The sequence below is a fragment of the Pleuronectes platessa genome, chromosome 5 (assembly GCF_947347685.1).
Source record: "Pleuronectes platessa chromosome 5, fPlePla1.1, whole genome shotgun sequence".
NCBI classification, from domain to species: Eukaryota; Metazoa; Chordata; class Actinopteri; order Pleuronectiformes; family Pleuronectidae; genus Pleuronectes; species Pleuronectes platessa.
In genome coordinates, this window is record NC_070630.1 from 21,015,837 (window position 1) to 21,036,079 (window position 20,243).

Here is a 20,243-nt window from a genome sequence, read left to right on the forward strand (position 1 = left end):
TAAAATACAGGTATAGATATAATTAAGATGAAACAATAGTTAACTCTGCTTTGACTTTTGTTCGTCTCCAGGGCTACAGCCATGCCGCAATACCCATCAAACTTCTAAGTCTTCTGAATCTTTCCAAAGGGCAAAAAGGCAAACTCACGGATCCCAAGGGGCTCGAGGGGGGAAGACATAATCATTTCTTCAGGCTCTTTCTGCCTCTCGCTTCTGTCTGTGAGTCTGACAAGGTCAGAGCAGCGATCCCTCAAGCAGACGGGGAGAGTCTGAGTTCAGCCCAAAGCACCAGCCCAGCTGTGAGACTGTCAGAGACGCACAATACCAATATTTAACAGTACCAATGTCCTCCAGTATACTGAAATACTGGGGAGTAACAGAGTTATAAAAATCATGGTGTAGTCATATAATTTCAGATACATACCTAGTATATCAGAGCTTTGGCACTAGAGCAAGACAAGACTAAAGGCTTTCTGTCTTTATCATCACATCGTGTCTACTGTGATAAAAACAGCTTTGTTTTTGTGAAATGAAAAGGAACGCATGGTTGTGGCCAACTAATTGCTGCAGTCTGGATTCCCAAGACAACACAGTTGTCAGTATGGAAAGAGCTGGAGCACGATGAAATGTCGTCCGATGACGACGAACGCTGTCACTTCCTCTCATCGGGTTTCAAGACGTTCTTAAATGAAATACTTACATCACCTGGCACCTGGATAGTTATCACTTCACTTCCATCATTCTGCAGATTTCCCCACATACCCAGTTCAGTTAGTTTGCTCCACCTGAAACAGGAAATGTTACCTCCGGTTGTCTTGTTAAAGTCATCATGGCGTTTTTCACTCCCCTGATTATTTGTCAGGCGGCTTCGTGACAGGGACAGAGAATGTGAAATGTAAAGAAGGACAAATTTGGTGAGGACATTAAATCACAGTTTATCACAGTCGAGTGCTCCCCACAATAATTAATAATATGTATTTTTTATGCAGCACAATCACAAAGTACTTCACCTAACAGGTTAAACGCACAACATAAGGTATACACAAATGACTATCCATCCATACATCCATACATACAATCATGCAAACAGACGACCACAAGAAAGTGATTGTGTTACCTGAACTGATGTTAGGGCTCTAGGATGAATGGCTACAAACTCTCTCTCCACCTCCTTACAATCTTCATTTTGACAAAGTTATAGAACAATTTCCAAAGTTTCTGTAGATATCTGAATAAGCTCAAAATCTTAAGGCTATGATAATGCCGTCTTTAAAATCAATGTGTTACATATTTGTCTTTTAAATTCAAGTTTTAAATTCGATCTGGTTCTTGCATGATGATGATGATGATGATGATGATGATGATGATGAAGACTATGTCCTTGATGATGGTTGTTTGTATTACAGTTGGTAAGATGCTGACTAGGTTAGTATACTGTACTACATTATTTATTCAATAATATTTTTTTACTTCTTGTTTATTAATATTTTATTTACAAGGTGTTATTTATATAATTATATTAAAGGATGTCTGCGACTCCTGTTCTTGGTTTCTCTGGTCTACTGTATTCAGGACGCCTCCAACTTCCCTCATTGTATATATGTTTAATGTTATTTTGTGTCATATGTGTTGTACTTCCTTGCTGCAAACACAAATTGCCCTTCTGGGTCAAATAAAGCTCACAGTTGAAGTTAAAAGTTGATATATATCATTCTAATTCCTCCATGTTACATATGCTTTGGGTGGATATAACACATTGTTTTGAATGTTCTACCTCAGATTGGTGAAATGTTTGTCATTTTTTATCATAAAGAAAGTTGTAAAACTACAACTTCAAATTTTCTGTTCTACATCATCACAATTAATTCTTTAACTTTTACTCAGAGGCAAACATCAGACATTAAACATGAGATAAAGGATTATTTGATGTTTATTGGAATCATTAATCAATATCAAACGATTTAAAAATATTTTTAGCGTGATACCATATTTGGCCATTTCGATCATTCTGGCCATATTAACAGCGATGGGATTGTAAGAACTTTGCCTGTATGCTGGTCACTTTAACGGTCTGCATGTGTGTGCTTTGTGTCTTGTCTTTCATTCCCTACAGTGTGTGTTGCTGGCTGGGTGTGGCTACTGGTTCCCTCTGCTCCCACTAACTCACCTGCACAGCTCCTTATCCATCAACTCTTTCAACTACCTCAGTATGAAAGCACCAGCTCAGACACAACTTCTTCACCAGGATGTCAACTTTACTTGTTGTACGTTTGCTATTGAATAGTAATTTTATGGGCGTTACTTATGCAAGTTTTGCCACAGGATCAGTTGTGTTAAAGGTTGAGTGTGTAGAATCTTGTGATATCTAGAGGTAAAGTTGCATGTTGCAGCTGAACTACCCTTGTATTTGTTATTGTTATTTAACTTTTACTATAATTTCAATTTGAATTTAAAACATTATGTTTTGAAAGGTGCTCTGTTTATAAAAGTGAAACGATAAATCTATTATCAGACCTCCAGGAAGACTTCAGGGAAGCTGTTGAATAAGAAAAAGCTTCCATTCTTGCAATTTCACATTTAAGTACATTATTGTAAGTTAAATTTCGACTTGGAAAATTTTTCAGTTAGTAATAATATAGCTTTAGATTGCAGCAAATTACTGTATGCTGCATGTACTGAGATTTGGTTAAATAATGCAAAGGAATATTAGATTTATTGAATTAATTTAAGCCTTATGATTGCCTTAATTAAACTAGCTTAAATCTTATAGGCAGAGTTTTACAATCAGATATTAGTCTGGCAAATGTCCACTGAGAATCTATTCAACTGAGGCAGCAAGGAGCTGATGATAATGACTAAATGCAGCACCGTCATATAAAACCTGATCCTGTCTCCAAAGTCCTTTCAGTCTGAGCCCATGGGAACCAGTGCTCTGTAAAGCCAGCTGCCTGTGAAGGCCTCAGTGAAACACGCTGTTTGTCAGATTGTGAAAGAATTTTGTAACTTTGCTTATCTGGCGATTGGGCAAGCAGTGATTGTTCAGGTGTGATGTTGGCAGCCTTAAAACTTCTCTCTCCATGTTTCTTCATTATTATTTAGACTTCTTTCATTTTCACTTTTTGCATGTTCACGAGATACAGTTTGCAAATGAGTACTAGTATCTCAACATGTGTTGCTCAGTGGAGCTGTTATTGATATTTTCATTACAACAATGTGACTATGTGAAATGCTCACAGTGACGAACCCACAGAGAATCTGCAGCGCCCCCTGGCTTTACGGAGCTGCGTTGCCAGATTCAGCTCACTGTTAAATCGTCCGGGCCACAACTTCACTGCTTTGTTTAACTTCCACAGTTCTCATGGCCTCACTTTTCTAGTTTATTCTTTCTTTCCTTTATTTCACTTCTTTTGGTTTTAGATTACTTAAAATTTTAACAGTTTTAAATTGCTTTTATTATTTTTATTTTTTAAGTACTTTGTAACGTTGTTTTAATTAGTTCAATGTAAGAAAGGTTCATCCATTTATTGATATTATTATTATTATTATTTATTTATTTTTCTTTGGCCAAGCCGATAGATTTTAGAGTTATGAAATGCTGTAAACTAGCTGTAGTAGGTGCTGAGCCACTGTAATAGCTCATCAACATTTTGGAGTGCAGGAGGTGGTGGAGACCAAAAACAGAGTGAGAAGAGTATGTATATTGTTCTAATTCAGGGACACAGCTCCAAATGAATGATTATGTCTCACTGTAACTGCTGGATGTGTAAATAAGTTTGTTTGTGAACAAGTTCATCATATCAGCACAAAAGGTGATAATATGTCAACAATGTTTGCATGCCCCAAAGTGGCAAAAAACGTGAAACTATCCTGGACGTTTTTTGTGTAAATTCTTATGTAGAAACTATTTTTGTTGATAATGTTGTAAAGTGTGCTCCTCCAGTGGAGCTTGATGGTAAACCAATGCTCTGTGGAGTCTGCCTCGACTCTCCTCTCTTTTTCTTTTTCTCCCACAACCTTCACTCCAGTCTTGATCTTGTATTGTCAACCTCCAGTCTACTGAACTTTGACCCTAGGCAATTAGAAACTGTCAAAATGCTCTTGATCACCTCTTGACCTGCAGAGATTGAGACAAGTGCTCTGTTGTTGTGGTGCATTTATGCGTGTGTGCATTTGTGCTTTGGTCTCAACCTTCCTGACCTTTGACTAGTAGCTACACTAGAAAGCAACCAGCAGCTCCCTGATGAGGCTTAACCATACTTTGTGTGTCTTTCGGAGTGTGTGTGTGTGTGTGTGTGTGTGTGTGTGTGTGTGTGTGTGTGTGCTCTTGTATACCTGTCTGTGTGAGGACCAATTTGAGCCTACAACCCACAGATTGAGGACATTTTTGGAAAGTGAGGACATTTTGGCTGGTCCTCACTTTCTGACCCACCTCTATTGGATTGTTTTGGGGTTAAGACTTGGTTTCAGGTTTAGAATTAGGTTAGGGTTAGGGATTTAGTTATTGATAGTTAAGGTTATGGTAAGGTGGCCTTAATAAAATATATTGGATGTGTGTGTGTGTGTGTGTGTTTGTGTGCGTGTGAACTGCACGATACATCTTTATGGACAAGGGTTGGGGTAAACCCTAATCCTAACACACTTTAAAGAAATTTTGGCAGCCTTAAACTTAGAAACCTGATTAAAATAGAACTGACATGATTTTAGATGCTTACTCTGTAACCGAGGGCATTCAAACTTCCTCCAGGTGGTATTATAAACTGCTTACAGTCTTTTAAAATGCACTGAGATTTACTTACAGTTCTAATAAAAGTACAAATCCCTGAGCTGATTCTTGGTTTCCCGATGATATTAGTAGCTCAACCATTCCAGCTGGATCATTTAGGGATTTCAGTGTCTGTTGCTCTGTCAAACAACTACTTATATTTCAATACATATGGATTGCAAATTAATATTGCCCAGAGGACCTCCAGTGGAAGTCTCTCAGGAGACATCTTCATCCTTATCAGATGTGTGAACCACCTCCATCTGGTTCCATTTGACACAAAAGAGCAACGGCTCTGTGGATGTCTAAAGTCCTCACCCTATCTCAATATAGAACGCTTATTTCATCGGCTGATTTCAATCCGTGATCTCGTTCTTTCAGCTACAATGTAAAGCTCATGACCCCAGGCGAAGGTCAGTACATAGTTTGACTGGTAAATCAAAAGCTTCACCTTCCAGCTCAGCTCTCCTGTTCACAATTTGACCATTAAATAAATATCAAGCTGTTGAGGACACCAAAAGTCAGGGGTGGGATTTGCCCTATGGGGATCTTGAATGCCGTTACAACATTTCATGGCAAGAAGAGTCCCTCAACAACTGGTCCAACAGAACTCGAGCTCTCATCATAACCTTGCTCGTCCACGAACCAGAGGGTCTGTGGTTTGAACCCCAGCTTCTCCATTCTGCTTTCTGAAGTGTCCTTGGTGAAGAAACTACATCCTGCAAATAACCTTGATTTAGTGTTCTGTTCCAATTGTGTGTGAGTGATGTGTGATTAAGAAACAGATGTACATGCGCTGTATGACCGTACAGGGCAAAAATATACTGTGGTTATCAAGTCTAAAACTGCAGCATGTAAATACAGATCAATGAAAGAAACATTTTGAAATTAGAGGGTAATGAAGATTTTGAAACAGACAGACATTCAGACATTATTTGACTTGTCAGTTGATTAATTGATTATAATCAAACACTGTCAAACTTTAATTATTCTGACAGCACCAGTCAGCCTCCATACCAAAGGACCTTTCAGGGTCATTATCTAGTAACCTCCTACTGTTACTCCTCATGCATGACTGATCGTGTCTTTTCTCAACTGTATGTTGGAGTTCACATCTGTGAAGTTGTGCTTTCATCATACATGACCCATTCATCCATCCCTTAATAACAAGACAAAACGGTTTATCTCACATCTGTACAAGCTCCTCTCCGGCCCTGCGCAAAATAAGGACAAGACAGAGTTTCATTTCCAGCAACTTTATTTCAGTACAAGTGGTTTTTAAAACACCTCACACTGTTTCTCCAAACATCTCAGTTTTCTTGCAACTTCCGAGAAAAGCAAGCGAGACATTAACATCTTCAGACACGGCCAAGTCCAACTGTCCTCTGTGCCAAACGACATTTTAAAGCAAACTATTTTGACAAGAGTTGACATTAAGACAAGAGGGGAGCAAACCATCACATAATAACAAATGATCGTACTTTGTACATGAGTAAAACCTGACTAAAACCAGACTAAGTGGCAGCTTACAGCAGCCGACACAGAAAGGAGCAGTGATTTGACAAAGACAACCGAATGCCCTGACACCAACCTCTTCCCTAGCCTCCTTAGCCTGTTGTATGGGTCCTGCGTGTGTGTCTGTGTGTGTGTGTATGTGAGACTGTGTAGGCATGCATGTGCACTTGTGTTCCATCACAAATAAAACAATACATTACATAAAAACCAAATGTGTTCTAATAAGGCATTATGTGGCAAAACACAAAGTCAGAAACTCCACAGAGCAAAAAACAGCATCGATGCCAGAGGAATCTGTTTTTAAGGCCAAGGAACAGACCAAATGTGAGAAAGACAGGGTAAAGAGCTGAAAATCAATCCTGGAGGAAACCTTACATGATACAGAACAGACAGCGGATAATGATTTTTTGGGGGGGGGGGGGGGGGATATGGTTCAGGAATATTCTGGGCTTTACCTGAAAAAAGAAAAGATTTGCTTCTCTGGGTTAATGATGTGAGCGCTGAAGGTTGTAAGAGCCAGTCTACAGAGGAACAACAGAACGCCTGTGTCGTCCTCAGCAGAGTGGGTGCTTTACAAAAATTCTATGGAGCCAGGACAAAACCAGGGAGTGGGCATAAACCTCACAGGTGGCGACAGTAGCATTATGAGCTGGGACAGTACCTTGGAAAGTATAGATACAGTATAAAATACATTCATGAAGACATCTCGACAAAAACAACAATAAGAGCACAACACCATCAGTTCCAATGGCTCAAGCTGAGAAGCAAAACATAAAAATCAGTTAATGGACTATAGTGCAGAGTCAGGGGGAGGGGGGGGCAGAACAATGGTGAGGATTCTCAAAAATGTGTTTTGAGATATACATTAATGGACTTACAACAGTGTGATCGTACATACTGAGATAGACAGATCAGCTAACCAAATAATAGAAAGTATGTTTTCTCACACAGGACCTACAATCTAGATTATTTTCTTTTATAGTTCATAAATGTTTTGAGATATCGGTCTCTGAGATTTCTGCCTCAACACCCGTGTAATGTGGGTGAATAGAAAAGAAAGAAGAAAGGCCCGGTCACAACAGCATTGGCCAATTACGGTTAGACATCAATCACTATTTTGTGACACATTAAACGAACAATGAATTGAATGATCGAAAACAGGATATGTCGTCAACGGAAAATTATATAGTTATTTGTATCCCTATAATCTCTAAAAAAGCGTTTTTTACAAAAGACTTGTTTATAAACAGCCTTGAACTGGATTTTATTGACATACTGAAGTTATACCAGTAATGTTCAATTACAACAAATGGAGCCAGAACAGCAGGCTGGAGTGTCAACAAATTTAAGGATTGAACAATTAAAAACATTGTTTCATAAAAAGCTGTTTGGTTAAGAGTTAGCCTATTAGCCATGCAATTTGCTAAGAAGCCTGCCCTCACCATTTTTCAAAGTAAAATCAGGTCTGACTGCACAACAAGGCCCCAGTCACACATGCGCAAATGCATCAGTGGTGAACCTTTGAGTTTATGGCGACTTTTTTGGCAAAAGATAACCGTCTCTAGAGAGAGGTGAACATGTAGCGCGAGAAATCTCAGCGACAGATCTCTTAAAACTGTGGAACTACAACTACATGCTAACAGAGGTATGTGAACACGTATGTAAGTGTATTTCTGCGTGAATCAGCCCTTTCAACCTTTTTCCAAACCTGACCCTTCATAATCACTACTGACAATGACGTGTACCTGCCAGTCCTTCCACCCACAGCTGATCCCGACCTCCTCAGAGGTCCCTGTACCTAATCAACAGTAGATGGACAGTGCTGCCTAAGCCAGTTGGTGATGGTGGTGGTGCTGCGCTGGTGTCCGCTCTGACACAGTTCCCTGAGAACCCCAAACACACTTCCTCTACGACTACAGCTATGGCAAAAATGCTGGGGGCAATAATTTGTGGTCCTGAATGATAACAAAAAAAAAAAGGTTACACATGATATTGTACAGCATCACAAGGAGAGAACATAGTAAAAGCCAATATTTACAAATAGTTAGGATCTTGGCAATGCTGCGAGGGATTCCGTCCCCCTCAAAGCCAGAAGTATTCTCCTATCGTGGGACACTTGTTGCCTCTACATACAGACATAGAACAGTGTGCTGGTGGTGGAAAACAGAGTTAAAAAAAAGGGGATCTATGGGGACACTACAAAGTGCCAATGGTCAATCCGGTCTTGGAGCTGTTTAAATATGTTAACAGGAACAGTTCCCAAACATTGAGATTCAGTAAATGAAGAAACATAATCCACAGTTAACTCATCCGACTCTCACCCTGGGCACCACTGTTACATACACTGCTATATAGTACACACTGTACTAATACCAAACGATGTAACAGTTACTGCTCCGACCGTTTCTATGTGTACATTTTGTATACAGCATATACCATATCTAAATATGTATTTTTTTTTTTCATCTTTAGTGACTCTTAAAATGTTTTTGCATTCTATATTTCAGTATCTGGATGCTTATTTTGGCTTTAAGCAGTGAACCACTCTTATGGATAGTGAGTTTGCATCACAAACAGGGTCTCTTCCCCTCCTCCACAAACTCAAATCCTTCACAGTTTGTTTCAGTGTCCTCCTCCCAGTCTTTTTTGACCCCGAACATACATATATATATTTAGTATTATAAAAAATAAGTTATTGCGCATCCCAAAAAAAGTGCATTGTATATTTGAAAAATATCTCTTTCTTTTGTTAGACTTTTTCCTTTTTTTTCTTCATGGTTCCTGTTATTTGAGGGAGGGGGGAGGAGCGATCGGGGGTGGGGGTGGGGGAAGAGAGAAAGAGAAGAGGCGGAGGGCGGAGAGATAAACAGGTAATGGAGGGATGTCTTGCTACGCGATGACCATGGGAACGTCGTCTGAGAAGCCGCTGATCATGGGGGCATCTTCATCATCATCACCTGGAGAGGAAGAGGAGCGAACAGAGAGGAATGTTTACAACACGTTCGCTGGATGAGTTCAGGCTTTTCATTGACAACCAGGAGAAGGTAAGATCAAGCTACGTAAAACAGATTTGTTCTGTGTCTGATCCCCTCCACACTGTTTCTGTATCAGCATGAAGGGTCACAGTCAAAGTTTTAGGTGTTTCTAAATTGTTCAGCAGAACATTAGGAACTTTTCATGGTGCTTTGTTACACAGACGGACAGGTGATTAGCATCGTAACTCCAAGTCATCATGTGGACTGCTAATTAGAGTCACTCTTATGAAACGACGCAAAGGTAAAAAACAACACTTGCACTCAGTAGAGCACATGACTCCGCCAAGGCCGATGAATCCTACATTTGATTGTTTAGTTCTTATAGTCGAAATATAAAAGGGGAAAAAAAGACCTGAGAATTTAAACCTGAAACATTAATGAAAAGTTTTGTTATTTACTCGTGCAATACTTCAAAATGCGCTAAAATGTATGTTTATGGAAACACAGCATATAAAGGGAGCTTCTGTTATATGTTAAGCTTCTTGAGTCGACCATCTATTCTCTTGTGTATCCAAACAACACATGACGTTCACTTATTAATCTCTCTTTTTGCCGTTTCCTGTGGGTGAAGGGAAACGACATGTGCCTTTTAAAGTCTGGTATGTGATTTCTCTCCAACCCTCAGTGACATTTGTATTTATGTATCTGCCCAGAATCTCCACCTTCTGCACTTGGGAGGCAACCTGAGCAACCAGTAGGAGTTCCCAGTGCAGTGATCAGCCTCCAGTCTAGTGATCAAACACAGATGGGTCCTGGACCCTACCCATCTCTTCTGAGTGTTTTCCTGGATGACCATGTACAAAGTAGAAAGTCTTACCCAGCTCATCCCCTGATGAGAAGATGGCAGAGCCCAAGCGAGAGTTATAGTGGGAGTTGGCAAAGGCTGTGAAATTGTTCTGCAGCCGGCGGTGTCGGAGGTAGAGTGCCACCAAGCTGCCGCCCACTCCGAGCAGCAGCAGGAAGAGGACGGGCACCACCACTGCAGCCATGTCCCCTGAGTGGCCCTCACTGCGGGAGGCGTCACTGGCCCCTGGGCAAGTGGAAAGGAGCATTAATCGAATGAAGTGAAAATCAGGTTCAACGTCATTACACACAGTATTTAACTGTGTAAACTCTTGTTTTCCTTTATGCTACAGCTCACATTACAACATGCTGTCAGTCTGTGGATGCACTACCTGCTGTCAGCTCGTCAAAGAGCAGCAGAGCTGGTTCCCCACACAGCTGACCACTGAGCAGGCAGCGGGCCTGCACAAAGAACGTGTAGTTGTGACCCGCCAGCAGGCTGCTGATGCGGAAGAAGTTCTCTGTGGTGTTTCCCAGGAAGGATGTCTGGTTGGTGATGCTGTCATGTACGTGCACTTCATACCCCTGTGAGGATCACGCCAAGAAAGTCAGAGGAGGATAAAAGGAGCATAAATGCATGGGGCAGAAAATCTGTCCTTATGAAAACACTTCTGTTACAGCTACTGTGCTTGCTGATTAAATCGCAGCACTAACATTTAAAAAAAAAACTTAACATCAAGAACATTATTATTATATATCATTAAGCTGTATTAAACCTATAAGTCCAGCAGGCCTTTAGTAGAGTGTTAGAAGACTGTAAAACAGAAGTTGGTGCTCAGCAGCGTCTCACCCTGCTCTCGTTGAACTCCTTCTCTCTGACAGCCAGGCTCTTCCAGAGGAGGATCACATGGTCTTTCTCTGTCAAAATCTTCAGGGCCTCAGGAGCAGCAAGAGGAACTGCAGCAGAGGAGAACATACTTCTTTAAGCAACAATGGACTCTCACTGAATTGTCTCTGTAAAGTTACTGCTTGTATTTAAGTGTGTTGGGAGCTCATGAAAGAGTACAAAGTATTACAAATACTACAAACTGCCTCATGCTGTGCAATTTGATGTGACATATTTGATGAATGACGTAAAATAATGTAACAGTAAAACACAATACAAAATTAGTAAATATAATTGTGTTCTAGATTGACTAACACAGTGATTGACACTATTGAGTTGATTGACATGGTGGCACAATGGCAAGCTGTATGATAGTTACTGCTCAGAAAGAAAAGACAGGAGAAGCTCTGTGTGTAAGTGCGTGTGCCTGTGTGTGTGCCTGTGTGTGTGTGTGTGTGTTTGTGTGTGTTTGTGACCTGTGCTGAGAGTGAAGCTGGCCTCCTTGCTCATGTTGCGCAGGCGGACAGAGATGCTGTACCGTCCTCCGGGCTCCAGGCCTTTCAGCAGGTACTCCACTGTGTTGTTCGGTGTGGTCACCTTGTAATCGAGCTCCACTTTACGGATCACGTCCCGCACGTGGACTGCATAGGTCTAGAGATACATAAAGAAACACACCCAAACAGAGGTCAAGTTCACTAAAACAGAACAGATTCAGATTTCTGAGAGATGAAATCCATCCAGTCTGACAAATGATTAGATCGTGTTCTGGTGAGCTATGAATGGCTGAGTTGGTATGGGAAGAGGAGGACTGGAGCCTGGTGGAAAACAAACCTGATGGGTTAGGATACTGGATCCATGCCACATAATCAAGGCAGAATTGTGCACAGCATAGTATCCAGTGTCTCTGGCTGAAACAACCCAGGCTGATGTCACAAATGAGCAGGCTAGACAAACACTGAGATGCTGATTCTGGGATGCCAGAACTCGCTGCTAAACCTGCTGGAGGAGTCGTGAAACATATACTGGAAAGTCGGGGGATGTTTTGCCCCAATATCATCATCTTCAGAGCCAGTGAAGCTTCAATAAGAGACCTGGACCATCAAGGAAACCACATGGGAGCAGAGCTTAAACCCTCAAACACCCTGGTGGGTGAGAAACACAGGGGTGGCACTTTAGACTCTAACATCATGTCTTGTGTATCTGAGAACATATTCAATGGAAGCTTACTGTAAGTGAGGTGGAAAGGACATTTTCAAAGATAAAAATAAGCGGATAAACGGGTTCAAGACCTGACAGGTTCTCCTGGAGGATTAAAGACACCCGTCAGTTCAGTGGTGAACATCAGGATCAGATTCTCTGCTGTTGTCTGTTCAACTCTACCAGGTCATGAAACACCCTCCTGATCACATTCCTGATGCTTATTGTCATGTATTTATGGTCACAGTAACATGAGACAGTGTTTTACCAGAGCGGTGTTTGGGGTGTCATAAGGCGGCTGCCACTTCAGCGTGGCCTGCGTTTTGTCTACTCGCACACGATGGAGGTTCCTGGGTGGCAGCCTCTCGTTAGGAATCATCTTCACCACAGAGTACTCGGAGGGAGGACCCAGGAAGGGCGAGATGGAACGCACCTGAGAAGAGACAAGTGAGAGAAACATCCACGGTGAAATAGTACAAGAGGCTAGCTGCTGCTCCCAGTCACCTTTTTAATGACTTCTGCTCCAATAATGAAGATGTGACCTGTTATTACCTGAATATTATATAATTAGTCTATCCTACAATGAAACCGACTTGGACAGAAAGCACCTCACTTAAAATTGACCACTGTATTAAAACGTCTGTAATGTCAATGCTTTTTATTATTATCCTGTTTTAAATTTTCCCATAATGCCTCATTTTATTTCGCCCCTAAACCACATTCCCACATTAACATCACCAGACAAAAATATACGCAAAACAAACAACAATGTGATCCAACAACATTAAGTTGAACTATCATCAGTTAAGTTGATACAACACATATTGATTGATAACGTTAATGATCTAAAGTATTTAAAGGCAGGGTAAGCAGCATTAATTCAAAACACTTGTGTCGATTCTGCCAACATCTCCTCCCAGTGAGCGAGTTGTGTGTTCTGTGTGTGTACATCAGTATCTGACTGTCTGCCTCTTCAAGGGCCAGACACACACACTGTAGGTTGTGTAACTTCAGGGGCTGTATTTGTGTCGAGTTAGTGTTCATGTCTGCGTGGTGGCTAATTCCAACTTGTTGAGATCCATGGTGCACTTCGGCAATGCACGTGGATGAACGTGGGGGAGTGGCGCTTCTGAATGAGCAGTGAAAGGAGGGGGCTATTTGTTTTCAGATGTCCAAAGTTACTCCCCAGACTCAGTAGCTCTACTTTTACTTGGTGTATTCATTCCACACTTTACATTTCTGGGTCATTTTGCAACGTGTTATGAACCGGAGCTGCTGTGTGTCATAACAAATTCAAATGGAAAATACTCTGATGTGATATTGTTTTTTCACACAAAGTTAAAATCTGTCTTCACTAATGTAGTCATGATCAGCTGATCACTTTTCCTTCCACAGCAGACAGGTTGGGGCGGAGCTGCAGATCAGATCATGTTTCCCATCAGCACCTGCATTTGTTGAACCTGACACAAAATAATTTGCCACTTCTGCTCTGACTTTTTTCTTTGTTAGGTGAAAAGACTAAGGATAATTTAGCCCTCCACCCACCCCCCCATTATATCTTTAATCAGACGTCTCTGTTCAGACCCCCTGACTGCTGGAACAAGTTCATGCCAGCCCGAACCCTTCGGTGTAAAAACAGTGTGACTGAGAGATGTGAATGATTTCATGTGAGACTTTTGGGGGATCAGACATCTGCCCCGACGCCTTTGGATTTAGCTTTACTGCACAAAAGTAAAAGCTCCGGTTAAATATTGAAATGGTATCAGCACAAATTAAAAAAAAAAGACCAGGGTGCAGCCTTCCAAACTTTGAGGCAGCAGATGTTTAACTAGATTAAAATAGTCAGTAGAGGATTTCAAAAGACTCACCAGGAAGAGATACTGTTCATCACTGTCCACGGTGACTGTGAGGCTGAGGGAAGTGCTGCGGACCAGGTGAGGACTCCGGTACAAATCCAGGAAGGAGGTGGCATAAAAAACACCATACATCTACACACAACCCAAAAATAAAACAAAGTCACACTACTGCAGATATTTCTCCAAAGGGATATTTTCCTCGTTTTTAGATGAATCTCAGTCCACTGTATATCTTCCTTTTTGAGGCACTGAGTGTTTAAAGTCAAAGTAAAAAGAGTGATTTTTATGTCGAGATTTTGTTTCTGTGACCTACTAACATTGTTTTTAGAAAACTATGGAGAGGTACCTCCGCCAAGGACTTTATGTTTATTTGTCATTTAGAAGGATTACGCAAAAACTACTATACGGACATCTACAAAACTCGAAAGAATACAGTATGTGTCAGGGAAGAACCCATCCAGCATTTTTATTTCATAAATGTGGTTCATATGTGGTCTGTTGGGCCTTGGCAGAGGGAGTGAGTGCACTCGTAGTTTTTTTTCTTATACTTGTATTAATATATTCCCTATTAAATCAAATAATAGTTCCCTATTAAATCAAAACAAAACCCAGAGAAATCAATTTAGCAGAAATGCATAAAAATACTTAAATACTTTTCATTTAATTGTGGAAATTTCCATGTTTTTTCAATTGACATTTTTATCAAGACATTTTATGTCTTCAACAGATTTGTTTCACTAGTTCAGTGTAAATAACTGTCCCTAGAAAGCTAAAGGGTGTGTAGTCACTGAGTATGTAGAACAACATAAAGAGCATGTTGTACATTATATGCGCATGTTCTCGAAATTTTTTACTGTATCACATGTTTATAAAAAAGACAAATAAATAAAAACTAATTTCAAACTCTGATATCGTTCCTTGGTGTGTATCTAAGGTGAGTGCTGTACCTGAGCGGGGGGGCCTTTGAGGGTCCAGGTGCAGTCCACAGCTGTCTGATTGAGAGCCCTGGTTTTGAGGTAGGGTCTCTCTGGCTGCGTGCCGGCGGTCTGATGATGGGACAGGGCAGTGGGACTGTCTCCTATGCTGGTGTGAGCCCACACAGCCACTTCATACATGGTTCCCGCCGTCAGGTTGGCAGCTGGAAACAGGAAACACACAGGGAACGACTGGATTGAGATGATAGTCGGTGTCACTGTGTCACTTGAAATTGAAAGTGCACAAGTATCTGGACAGAGACACACAGCCATTAAACAGTACCTTTGAGAATCCCCTGTCTTACTGTGAAGTTCTTGCTCTCCTTGACGTGTTTGTCAAATTGCCACGACAGAATCACAATGTACTGTTTCACCTTGAAGAAACACAGGGAACCATCAGTTGTGTTCGGACACACAGAGACAGAACACAATCTAACGACCTGAGATGTTAGTTTAAAGAGAGACTCACATCGTACTGTGAGTTCAGGCTGAAGGAAAGACTCATGGAGTCAGGGGTGATGCTGTCAGCGATCACAGAGGGGGGAGGCAGAGCTGCAGCAGGACAAGGTGGAATTAAATGAAAATTAAACCAACATGAGTTTCACATTAAAAGCCTTCCAACAGCTGTATTCTCGTAGCCTCCTCACACAAAGAGTTTTCACCTATTGAGTAAATGGAATTCTTTCTGAGGATGTCTCCAATCACACTTAAGACTAGATTCTTTTTCCAAAAGCATCTCAGCCTTGAAGTTAAAGTTAGGGAGTTTTTGTTTGATTTTTTTGATCAACCAATCACAGCTTTTAAAGAATCCATTATATGTTCAAGGTTGAAGAGTTAAAGAGTTAAATATTTTGTAAGTTCGGACAAATTAACCTAAAGTGCACTTCGGAGTAATTTTTATAAATTAATGAAGGAATGAATGAACGAAGGAAGGACAGAATCTTTGAATAGATTTTCATTCCATTTCTTCCAATGAGCACATTTCTTTTTGTGAGACAAAGTAATGTGAATGAGTTAATGATTGAAAACTTAATGTGACTTAATTTAATCTGAACAGAGAGATGATGATGGCACAACTGTGTAAATTATCATGGGGAATTGACCCCAAAAGCAACTGGGAAGTTTTATTTCCCCCCTGGTTATTATTCACCAAACTTCAGTTTGAGAATTTATGATAACTAATCTTAATATTAATCTAATAAGGTTTTAGAGCACTTTTAATGATCTTGCCATGAACTGTGGAGAATTTATTTAGCCTTGTGGTTTAATCTGACCATTTTAACTGTGGTGGGAGAGGAGTGAAAACATGTGGTCGGCGGTTTGCCCAAGGAAGCTGCCAGCGGTTTTCCAGTTATGTGGTGAGGCTATTTCTGATGAGTTGTGAAAAAATAAACATGTGCTTTTCCCTGAAGGACACACGCTTTGTGCACGGAGATCCAAACCATCAGATTCATCAGCAGTCCCACTATCACAGTTTGAGTTACAAACACTGGTGTACAACCTGACATACCTACCTAACACCAGCAGAGGGGAGCGTTGGACAGATGTTTAAATTGTATTTGTGTGATCGATGGAGGAGTTACCTTTCTTAGGAGTGATGGATTTAACCTCTGTCCAGTTCCCCACACCTCGACTGGTCACTGCTGCCACCTGAGAATCATCAAGTCAGAAACAACCACATCTGTGCATGATAACATCACCACTGTGGAAATCATGGGTTTCTCACTGTTTTATGATAGTAACAAAACAGAGTGTGTGTGTGAGTGTTTGTGTGAGTGACTTACCCTGAACCTGTACAGGTTGTCTGGCTGCAGCTCCTTCACCTCAGTGCTGGTTGTCAGGCATCTCTGTGATGTCCAATCAAGACCTCCACGCTCACTGTATTCAACCTGAATACACACACACACACACACACACACACACACACACACACACACACACACACACACACACACACACACACACACACACACACACACACACACACACACACACACACACACACACACACACACACACACACACACACACACACACAAACACACACACAAAAGAAAACCATACATTAGCTCAAATAGTTTAATACAGACCTTTAGGAACACGATGTAGTCAAAGTTTATTTATACAGCAGATATAAAACAACCACAGTTAACCAGTGCCAAACAAACAAAACAAACAAAACACTATATATATATATAAAAGAATAAATAGAAATTATGAAAAGCATTCATATTAAATACTGCACACTAGCAAATAAAATGAAGGTCTCAACTCGAATTGAAAGCCATTGAGAAGAAGTGAGTGTTAAAGCAATAACTTAAATGTATCAGGGTTTGAGGGTCAGTCAGTCTTGGTGTAAGTGTCGTTAGTTTCAGTAAATATTCGGACTCTAATTGGACATGTAGGTTCTGTAGCGTGAAATGACTTACGATGTATTCCCTGATGAGGCCGTGTCCTTTGTCAGGAGGACTCCAGGAGACCTCCACTGTCCCATCCTCACCGTTATCACAGGACAGCTGCAGGTTCCGGGGAGGATCAGGCACTGAGGCGCACACACACACACACACACACACACACACACACAGACATTCATTATAAATTAAGCATCGATTAGAAGAAGCACACTCAATGGGTTGGATTTGTGTTAAACTACATCAAACTAATGACACCTCATTTTCTGATACCATAATAGTTAACTCCACAGCGCGTCTTCTTATTTCCTGCTCTCAGAAAAACAACAAAGTCAAGAGACCTTAGGAGAGGACATGTTCCCTCTGCAAACCTGACAGAGCCGATTATTTGCTGTCACAGTTACCTGAACAACCCTGTACTTTAGAGAGGGGGATAACAAGTGAACACTTTCTGTTGCTTATTGGTGAGTAGTTCTGGGCTCTCAATTTCAAAATCATAAATGTACAGGTAAAAAGCCGGACTTCTTGGCACAGACAAATAGGGGCTTGAATTACGTTGACAGATTTCTCTATGATTCAAAGGCTGTTTTGTTTATAATCTTCATTTGAAATGTTAATCCACATCCTGTGCTAGAGCTGTGACTTCTTCTGTATTTTTATTTGTTTACTTTATTGAAATAAGGTGAAAAGTGACAGCAATGTCCTGGTTATAGCTAAAAGGTTAAGGTATAGACCAGTACAGATTTCAGCTATGATTTCATAGAGATTAAGTGAAAATACTGAGGTCACTGACTCTTACTGACAGTAAACCAGCCTCCTGCACATCGGTCACGTGATCCTCACCTCCTTCCGGCGTCCGGACTCTGATCACCTCGTTGGTCTTGTGCAGCCGGCTGAGACACTGAGTGAGCACCTTCACGTGGTAGGTGGTGTCTGGCTTCAGCACATTCAGTTTGTAGCTGGTCTTGTTGCTGTGAGTATCCATGATGGTCCACTGCTGCACGCCCACAAGTCTGAAGACAGAAACAAGAGAGGAGAGACATGAAGGGAGTCACACGCCACTGGGCCAGGAGCATTGCTCAGCATTGTGTTCTGGGCAGTGGGAGAAAGCTCCAGACACCTTCAACGGATGAACTTCATCATTATCAAGAGACTGGTGGCAGAGGAGTTCACCTGTAGTAGATGAGGAAGTAGCAGGAATCCAGGGGAAGGTTCTTGGGACGAGACCAGGTCAGTGTGATGGCACCTAAAACGTCTGGTGTCCACTGGAGGTTCTGGACTTTGTAAGCCAGGGTGTCCACTGGTGGTGGTGGTGGTGGTGGTGGTGGGGGGAGAGTTAAATGAGTTTAGTCGCATACAACCCAAGTGCACACTAACAACCAATAGATGGCAGCATTGCACCGCTATTAAACTACAATGTGAGGTGACACATTGGTGACCTGAAAAGCGAATTTACGCAAAAAAAGATTTCATTGAACGTGGAATGTTGGTAAGAACCCAGTATTACCTAGACCATGAAGTTCTAATCCTTTGGTTTGTTCTGTTCAACTTTATCAGAGAATGGATATTTTGACTGTGTTTAATGTGATTGGTGCTTTTATTTTGTAAGAGGAAGAGGCAGTGTTTCAAATATTTATAGTTGTGACATTTATTTTACAGATAAACATTGAAACTGTGCTGAGTACCGCACGTACAACGGACATTATAGTTCTTAATGTACAGCAGCTTTAATGGTGCATGTGTGATGTTTTTAAGTATGTTATCATGAAGAATCTGCATCATCTAACATGTGCAGGGGCTAAGTTTGATAAACGTGGTCATGGTGACAGTCAAGGTGTAGAAGTGGGGACCTACAGGTGCAGTTGTCCTCGTCGCTGTGGTCGGAGCAGTCCAAGAAGCCGTCACACAACTCGCCGTCCAGCACACAGGCTTCACCATCAGAGCAGCGAGTCCCGTTGGCACAGAACAGAGGCCCACGGGTGGCTGAACAAGAGAGAGCATATTGTATTTTTTATTTTTGTTATTGCATTGTCTGCAGTTGAAATACTACACTGTGCAGTTTCAAGAAAAAGTGTGTGACTCCTTAACTACTTGCTTTTTCTTCTCTATTACAGACAAACACAATGTTCTCATGTTTATGAAAAACAAACAGAGGTTATACATTTAAGCTAAATACAAAACAACCAAGCCCGACAGAAGATTAGCCGAGCCTGACCTGAACCGGACAGGCATTCAGTCCGAGCCGGATCAATGCCTGATATTTTCACAGATTTCAGGAATGTGTAGCATAAAAAACTAAGTGTAGCCAACATGACAGAATCTGACCTGAAGCCAAATATAATTTCGAGATTTGTGTCCAATCCAGTGAGGGCTCAGGTCAGGTAGCCAACCTCTCATAGCTTCAGATCAGAGCTGCACTAGGCTCAGGAGAAATGTTTTATTATTCTATTAACAGAACTGCTTCAGCTCAGACATGTTGTTGTCTGAGCCAGATCATATATTTAGTCTGTTGTGAAAGTCTCTACAGAGAGTGTGTGCGGTAGATTTACTCCGGTGTCTATTGCCGTTGATCTGCTGCACTAAACATTCTGTTTTGGTAGAATTTCCACACAAAAAAGAAAAGGAAAAATAATTTGTCCCTGGGTTTGCCAACTCCTGACCATAATATACAGTTTATATGTCAGGTAAACAAGTTGGCACAGCGCTGCAAGTTTCTATTATCATTCAACATTAATAATTTGGTCATTTGTATCCTGCAAAAAAAAAACTAAAGCTGATCTCAAATTATACTCAGGAGATTTAATGGTGTGAATTAGACTCACAT

The 20,243-nt window shown here is 41.1% G+C and overlaps 1 protein-coding gene across 1 annotated transcript in view; it reads right to left on the reverse strand.

The window, feature by feature from the left end:
* Positions 1-6,704: 6,704 nt before the first annotated feature.
* sorl1 (sortilin-related receptor, L(DLR class) A repeats containing) overlaps positions 6,705-20,243 on the reverse strand; it is a 71,250-nt gene continuing 57,711 nt past the window's right edge. The window contains exons 33-48 of the mRNA XM_053422492.1: positions 19,274-19,402; positions 18,593-18,719; positions 18,263-18,432; positions 17,438-17,550; positions 16,793-16,897; positions 16,592-16,658; positions 15,478-15,560; positions 15,292-15,382; positions 14,982-15,172; positions 14,047-14,166; positions 12,447-12,611; positions 11,458-11,632; positions 10,946-11,052; positions 10,488-10,680; positions 10,130-10,342; positions 6,705-9,234 (exon numbers count right to left, since the gene is read on the reverse strand). Of these exons, the coding sequence (XP_053278467.1) occupies positions 9,167-9,234; positions 10,130-10,342; positions 10,488-10,680; positions 10,946-11,052; positions 11,458-11,632; positions 12,447-12,611; positions 14,047-14,166; positions 14,982-15,172; positions 15,292-15,382; positions 15,478-15,560; positions 16,592-16,658; positions 16,793-16,897; positions 17,438-17,550; positions 18,263-18,432; positions 18,593-18,719; positions 19,274-19,402 (2,117 nt within the window). The 3' untranslated portion in view covers positions 6,705-9,166. The remainder of the gene's footprint in view (positions 9,235-10,129; positions 10,343-10,487; positions 10,681-10,945; positions 11,053-11,457; positions 11,633-12,446; positions 12,612-14,046; positions 14,167-14,981; positions 15,173-15,291; positions 15,383-15,477; positions 15,561-16,591; positions 16,659-16,792; positions 16,898-17,437; positions 17,551-18,262; positions 18,433-18,592; positions 18,720-19,273; positions 19,403-20,243) is intronic.